General features: G+C 29.3%; 1 protein-coding gene across 5 annotated transcripts in view; it reads left to right on the forward strand.

Annotated features, from left to right (window-relative positions):
- LOC106876365 (receptor expression-enhancing protein 1) overlaps window positions 1–8,245 on the forward strand; it is a 189,950-nt gene extending 181,705 nt beyond the window's left edge. For 4 of the 5 annotated variants that reach the window (XM_014924867.2, XM_052972689.1, XM_052972691.1 and 1 more), the window contains one exon: window positions 4,879–8,245. Coding sequence is in view for 2 of the 5 variants with exons in the window: in XM_052972691.1 (XP_052828651.1) it covers window positions 4,879–4,956 (78 nt within the window). In the remaining 3 variants the exon portion in view is untranslated. The remainder of the gene's footprint in view (window positions 1–4,878) is intronic. The other variant, XM_014924870.2, reaches the window with a different exon arrangement.
- Window positions 8,246–8,410: the final 165 nt, after the last annotated feature.

Raw genomic sequence — 8,410 nt, forward strand, 5'->3', positions numbered from 1 at the left:
CAGCCATGCCTATGAAGTTTTGTAACACTCCTTATTCTAACTATAATAAACATCCAGTTGGAAGAATATTGTTTTTCAACATGATTGCCTGTTTCTGTATCACATCCTGTGCTTCCGCTGGAAGTTTTATTTTTATCGAAGTAATCTTCATTGATCTTGAAAGAGTCTCTTTTTTTTTAAACTTTTATTTGGCAGGTCAGCATAACATGAAAGAAAACATTTACAATTTTATTAACAATTTTTTTTTTGTTGAGATTCTGAAATTTTACTTTACACTGAAACATAACTGAAGCTTGTTGAATTTAGCATTGCTGTTACTTTAACTGTTGATTGCCCCTGTCTGGCAGTTGCTATTCTCAGGAATATGCAGTGTCATTCAACAGTTTTATTGTTTTGTTGCTGCTGGTGTTACTTCTTTCACTACTGCTACTCTTATTTCTATTACTATTACTACTACTACTACCACTACTACTATTATCATTGCTGCTACTGCTATCATTACCAAAACAATTATTATATACATTCCAATATTCTGGACACTATCTTCATCCATTTTCCTGCTTTTGTTTTCTTCTGTTTTTGAATTTATGATTTCTTTTATCCATTGCCTGTATTTCTAACTCTTTTATTTGAGATTTTTTTTGTTGTTTTTTTTTGTTTGTTTTTCATTTCCAAGTCATTTTGTCGAGAATGCTCCTCTACCATTCTTTAAAATCTCTGAAAACAAAATACTCTGAATATTGAATATAATCTTGAAAATCCACACTTCATTTATACATCTGCTACCTTGAAGTGTAGAATTCAATAATTTGAAGAATAGGTCATTGCTAGTTTATGGTGCTTTTGGATTTGAACCAAATATGTACCCATTGTATCATGAATTACTGGTGCAAAACATATTCCTGAACAGTGGTGCCAAACTCACTTTATGGTCCATTGATCAATGATAGGAAGGCATTTGACTTAAAAACACTTCAACATTTATACTTTCTTATTTCTTGCCATGGTAATCAAAGATGTGGTATGAACAGTTTGTGTGTGCATGTATATGTGTTAGAAAGAAAGAGAGAGAGAGAGAGAAAGAGAGAGCTGTTTATTTTCTGCATTCATCTTAACATTTTCTAACAGTTATTACTTACACTACTATTGCCAGGCACCATGTTGCTACATTGTACTTGATCACTGATAATAAATTGAAGCCTCTACATTACCCCTCTTCTCCAGCATAGGGATTGCGACCAAGTTTACAAAATTTGAAAAATAAATATGATATTGTACGCATATGATATATAGAATATAAGTAAGTTTATATGATTCATATGTATTATTCTCCCTAGTCTCAATAAATTCCATTCAGCAATTTCTAATTGCTGTTCTACTTTTATAAGAGATGCTAATGTGAAATCTCAGAAGAATTGGTAGACTGACTACATTAATATTTCTTTCATTTTATTTTGAATCTATTTTGTGTGTCTGTGTGTATCTTGCCATGGCATCATCTTCTTCTATTCAGCATTGTCTAGCTGTCAAAAGTATTTTTTGGTAATTGTAATCATATGCTGATGTCTAATATTGTTCCACCGTAACAATCCTAGTTCTAATTTAATTATTTTAACAATGGCATCAATTACATAATGAGTTGTATTGATCAAAGTAGAAACGTTTTCAACTGAAATGCCATAGAACACTCCTAACATATACACACAAACACTCACAACTATTGTCAGTATTTCTATGTTAAGAGAAATCAATCCCATTGCTTTATCCTCTTCTGAGCTTTTGCCTGCTTTCAGCCACTATAGATTACATCAGGCATCATTTTGCAGTTCCTCTATTAATTGTTTTTCTGTTTGCTCAACCCACATGTTTGTCTCTTACCTCTGACTACCTTATAGCACATGATGTGTGAATGCTTTCACTGTTAGCATCTATCATACATTTTGCATGTTGTTTCAATAATACATCTATGCATGCTGCTTTGTGTTACATTTATTAATTACTCTACATGCATGTTGCCTTATTGGACTTACACGTGTGTACACTTATTTGATTTTTTTTTTTTTTTTTTTTTTTTTTTTTTTTTTGTCCATTTGCAGTGTGCATGTGTGTGTGCCCATGTGCATGTAGTTTTGAATTGGTTTGCAGTGTATATTCCTGTTGATATAAGTTGGCTGAGTGAATTTTCTTTTTCTTTCTACTAATGTTTGAATTAATTATTTTACATGTGATATAAGATAACGAATTTGTTTCAGATACAGCCAACAAAAGACCTTTGATATTTTCTTAAATTAGATCCCCAAACAAAATGCTTTGCAGTGCCCTTCCTCAGCATTTATTTATTAAAGTTTTTAAAACTTTACTTCCAAAGTAATCATAGCATAATTAGTTACCATTGTACCGGTAGATGAATACATTTTTTTTTTTTTTTTTTTTTTTTGTTAATGTAATAATTATGGTATTTAATGTACAGCTTTCTCTCTTTCTCTTACACTCTATAAAATTCCTCAAAATTATCTTGCAGTATTTTCTAAATAACAAATACTGAAATCTCTTTCTTTAAAAAGATTATCTTCTATTTGGAGAGGTTCTGTTCTGTTTTGAATTTTAACAAATAAGATTTACTAATAACTAATATTTTAACTTAAGTATGTCAGTAGAGAAACTATTTAACAGTAGATATAAACTGGGTTTGTTTGTTTCTGTTGTATTTTCTATTATCTTATTACACGGTATTTGTTTTTGACTCTTGAAGCTTAGATATCAATGCTTTTGTAGGATTCTGTTGGCAAGCCTATTAGATCTTCTAGTGTCGGAGATTTAAGGGCTAGGTTTTCTCTACAGGTAAGCAAAACTTCTCCCATAAAAGTTTCTGTGACCCTTAATAATTCTTGATTGCTATTCGGTTTGCTGATTGATTTAGTCTTGGTCTTGTTAAATTCTTAGATTTCCATTAAACATGTTACTTATATAACTTTTAACTTGTTTATGATTGCACATATTCCTTATCAGACACACTAAATTGTCAGTTATATTTCAATGTGCCTACTACTCATTTGTTATTTTCATCATAAAATTTGACTCAGTAATACACTTCAACTGTTTCGAAAGGTAGCTAAAACATATGGTTGTGTGCTCAATATCAAATAAATAATTTCATTTCTTTAGAATTATTAGGAGGGATCTTTTGTCTGTAAAATAAATTTCTTCAGCAAGTCATATTCAGTTCTTTCTCATCATGAGAAAATGGAAAAAATAATTAATGTAAATGTAAAAAAAAAAAAAAAAATAATAATAGTGACAGTATTTTTTAAAAACTAATAAAATTTGTTTAGCTTCTGGCAATTTCCTTAATTTTTATTTTTTACATATTAAAAAGAAAAAACAAAAACAAAAGGAAGAAAGAAATTCATTTTCTCAATTTTGTGTTTCTATTTAAACAGAAACACAAACTGCATAACCCTGTCAATCTATACTCTAGTACTAACTCATTTAAGTAATTTCATTCAAAATTGTTTTATTGTTTAATTCTTCTGACTACACCAGACTTAGGTTGACCCATATTTTAATCACTTCTGAAATTGATTTCCCAACAATTCAGATCGGTGAAGGCTTTAATTAAAGCTTGTAGTTTAGAAGATTTTGAGGTCATTTCCTGTCCCTTTTGCGTAAAACATCTTTGTCACTTTAAGTATATTATGATAGTCTATTAACAGCACTTAATACCATACTGTTTGTCAGCTGGAATTATGTTGGTAGGCCACTTGTAACTTGCATGTTATGTTAATTTGACAAGACTTAATGTGATGGTTGATGTTAAAACTAGAATGTTTTCATTACTTTTATTTTAATTTCTATTTTTCCACTTTGTCAAAGGTTTACAGCATAGATTATCTAATATATTCTCTACCTGAGTCAAGGTTTTACATATCAAACATTGTTTCCCATTCCTTGTTTGATTCTTTGACATTTTCACTCTTATAGTTGTTCTGAATGCATCTTTAATATTAGCAAGATATTATTAACTTAACTGTTCTGTTGCCAAGACAGTTTGCAGTTTGTAAAAATATAAGTTATGGAAATAGGTTGAGTATACTCAATATTTTTTTTTTTAATACCTTAAAAGAAGCAACATCCTTTTGAAACATTTTTTTTAAAGTGGAACTTGCAATGAAATAAAACAATCAGAAATATTTTGGGAGCTTATACTATAGAATTTTCTTGCATATTTTTTTTTTAATGGGATAGGGAGATATCCATTATTTTTTCTCTTGAGTTAAAATTTACTCGTCATTTAATTTCCTGCTAGTACTTTCTTTACTTAACCTTGACATCAATGTAGGCAATTGTTCTTCAGCACTTCTCTGTTAAATATTTAAATACTATTAAGTTTAAAAGTCTTCATACAAACTGTAGACTATTTTGGTTTTTTCTTTTGTTTTGGTATATTCTTTTGCATTGGTACTCATTTAATGTTGTTACTTGTATTCCAAACTGATACCTAATTAAATATGACAAGATATAAATAGTATGGATGTCATTATCTCTAGTGATTCTACCATTTTTTACTTTTATTTTATTCAAAAGTGGTGCTGTTTGCACCCCAGTATGACTACAAATGAGTCAAGATAGTTTAACTAATTATTGAATAATTTCTGTGAACATTTAGTTGTTTAAATTATAGTTATGGAACATACACTTGCGTAATCTATTTTTGATTATATAATTTTGTATTCGGTTTTCTTTGAATTGAAGGGAAATAATTGTAATTATTCTTATCTTGATTATTTCAAATAAATGATTTGTGCTTTCCACTGAAACTGCTTCTCTGTTTAACACTAACCTAACAAACACTACATTGGCTTTTATTTGCCTCTGCAGCAACATGCGGCCAATACGTACGGGACACTACCTCGCACTGGACATGGAAACAAGAGCGGAAGAAAATCTGTGCGCTGATTGATAGACCTCTGGCTGTACTGAAACTGTATCACCTCGTTGCTTTTGACAGCCTTCTCTTTCTGTGCCCATTCACTCAGCTATCCATCCATCTTTGTCCAACTACTTTAATTAACATGTCCAAACACCACATCTGATGCTGATGACAAACAACTACTTCTATTACACTATTACTGCTGCTACCGCTTTTATTTATTCTTCTAAATTACAGAACATAATCGATTACTACATTTGTTGTTATTTATTATTATGATTATTATCATTTTTATAACTGATTTGCCTGACAAGCTGTAAAACTTATCCCCAGTTATAATCATTTTTAAGTTGTAAAGTTTCAGTTCACCTACGCTCCATCTTTTAACACTTATTTTACAGTGTAGATAAATATTGAAAGACTAATTACTCTTAGCCACATTTTTCCACCATTAACAACAACACTTGTAGTAACATTCTTTATTTAACATAGAACTTGCTTCTTTGATTTCTCTTATCTGAGTTGAGTGTATATATGTCAATATTTATGAATGCACAGTATGTGTGTGTAACAGTGAAAGCTAGCAAATATGTCAATCACACATGAGTATGTGTGTGCGTATGTTTCTGTCTAAATGTTTGTGGGCAAATATGTGTATGTATGTGTACATGCTTATTCCTAATTTTTTCTTTTTTTTTCTTTTCTTTTTGCACAACCTTTCGTTTTAACATTTAACTTAACATAATTATTATAAATTTTCATTTACAACTTTTTAAGGAGTTTTAGTGACAAAATCTTTTTTATTTATTTATCTATTTATTTTTTGAATTCCACCTGTAAATATATTGCTGTATGTATTTATATACACACATACACACAACTGAATACACAATCAGTTGTTTCTTTCTTTTTTTTCTTTCTTCTTTTTTTTTTTTTTTTGTACATAGTCATGTATTGAAATAACTGTTTGAATAAAATTATAGAACTTTTATACACATGTAGATTGTGTAACCGATATCCTCAAATTCTTTGACAAATAAAATGCATGAATCATGATTGGAATGGGAAGATGGAAGTCTCAGTAAGACCTCAGTGTTTGTATATTGTATTTGATAAATCACCTGTGATACATTCCAAACTTTGCCATAATCAAGAGATAAACTGCTGTGGGGAAACTGGTAACTCAAGAAAATGAGAGAGAAAAATAGAGAAATCAAATGGCAAATATCTATTAATCTTCTATGGCCAAGAGTAGTAGAATTATTTTTCCTTACTTTTTTCCTTTCTTTTTTTTTTTTTTTTTTTTTTTTTTTTTTTTTTTTTACAACTTCAGTGAAACTTTTTTTTTCCCTATAAACTTTTGGTTATGTCAAACATTCCACTTCTCCTATAATTCCTCTTTCACCCACCTAGATTTTTCGCTTATTGCTATTCTTTAATTTTTTTTTTTTTTAATAAAAAATTTTGGCTTATAAATAATACACTAACTTAACACACAGCATATATGTCCTCACCTAACCCTATATTTATATTTACTTTACAGTGCTCATCTTTCATTCATCCCTTTTAATATTTGTTAATTCAGTTGTGGGGGGGGGTTTTTGTGGGGTTTTTTTTTTTTTTTTTTTTTAAATAATAAATTCAAGTAGCGGGATGATTTCTATCATTGTCACCGTCCATCATCCTCAAACTGATTGTTCATGTGATGCTATTATTGTTTCGAAAACAAATGTATTTTTTTATAATCTAATATCAGTTGCAGCGGTTGCACAGGTTGATTGGTTTTGTTTTAATTGTTACTATTATTATTACCACTATCCCTGTTAATACTTTCGGTATCTTACCTGTCAGATTGTTTTATTTTTATCAATGAGTTGTGATTAATTACTTTAAAAGTGCATTTAAGTATATTACATTTGTATGTGTGTGTATACATATATATATAAACATACATACATACATACATACATATATATGTATATATGCACACACGCACACACAATTAGTTTACGAAAAAAAAATTTGTTTTTGTTCTTTTAGACAAACTCTGTAATGAATAACTGAAAATACCAACTGCTGTTTTCTTCTCCTTTCTGCCTGCTTTATCCAAACGTTATGTTTTACTATTTTTTCTTTAACGAATAAAAGTCATAAGGATATTCATGTACATTTGAGCTCGTTGTTAATGGCATAATTTGAGAAGGCTTCATATATATTTATAACAGTGTGTTTTTTATCTTTAAACTTTTTTTTTGTACTTAGAAAAAAAAATTTGCTTTCATTTTCTGTTTTATTTTTACCATGTCTTTCGTAATAAAATTTTATTTTAACATAATTTCTGCATTTATACATACTCTATTCTGCAATCTCATTTCTGATAATCTGTTTTTTCAAAAATAATAATTGAGGAATCATTGTAAATAAAGGAATTAAATCATTGTGTGCCATTAATAGTGGACTCTATAACTGTAGTAGCATCATAACCATTAATAAGTTTTTATATATATATATATATATATATATTGCCACCCATAGTTTCTAGGTTAAACTTGAAACTAATATCTCAGATAAGTTTCAGTTAGAAAACCCAACTAATTCTTTCCTTGTTTTCCATACACTCAAGAATTGTTTTCCTTTTCTTCATTTAATTGGGGGTATTTTTTAAAATTCTGCCTTAACTCAAATTCAATCTATTCTTTAAATATCATGTTAGCTTGCATATAAATCGCCCTCAATCTGTAAGATAATGTAGTTCCAAAACCAAAGGATTTTCATGGCTAGCATGCACTTAAATCATAGGCCTACTTAATTAGGGTTGGTCCGAGGTAAAACAGCAAATGGGGTGCTGAATATAAATAAGGTCTTGGAATTTTAAAATTAAGAATCTTTTTGATCTTGTCAAAATAACTGAACACAAGTTATTCCAGATAGGAAACAAAATTATCAAAAGTGAAATCTTTAGAAGCAAACAAATATATATTAAGGAATCACACACTCTTGTATTACAATATCCACAGACTTTATTAAAGTCCTGTCTGGGTAGCCAGTTTCTTGCAAAATATGTCAACTTGGTTAGAATAGTTTACTAACACTGTAAATAAGCAAAAATAACTGGCTGAGAGATCAAATTCAATTTTATACTTGAATTCTCTTTCGTGCAAGTGGCTTTTGTGATTTCACAACATCTTTACATTGCACACACCAACTCTTTTTAATGGTAATATTTGCTTGGACCTTGCTACATACAGTTCATTTTATCTTCACTTTCTAACCCATTTAAACACTACATACAACCGGTTGATTTTTTTTTTTTTTTAAATAATACATCTTGTTTCTGCATGTTCCTTTTCTTTGTTATTGTTTTTTTTGTGTTTGTGTGTATTTGAATCAGGAACTAGTTTACATTTATACGAATATGTGCAAAGATCTCTCCACAGAGTTACTATGTTTTCACTTTTTAACCTCTTAATATACCTGCTG

Source organism: Octopus bimaculoides, chromosome 14 (assembly GCF_001194135.2).
Source record: "Octopus bimaculoides isolate UCB-OBI-ISO-001 chromosome 14, ASM119413v2, whole genome shotgun sequence".
In the NCBI taxonomy this organism is placed as follows: domain Eukaryota; kingdom Metazoa; phylum Mollusca; class Cephalopoda; order Octopoda; family Octopodidae; genus Octopus; species Octopus bimaculoides.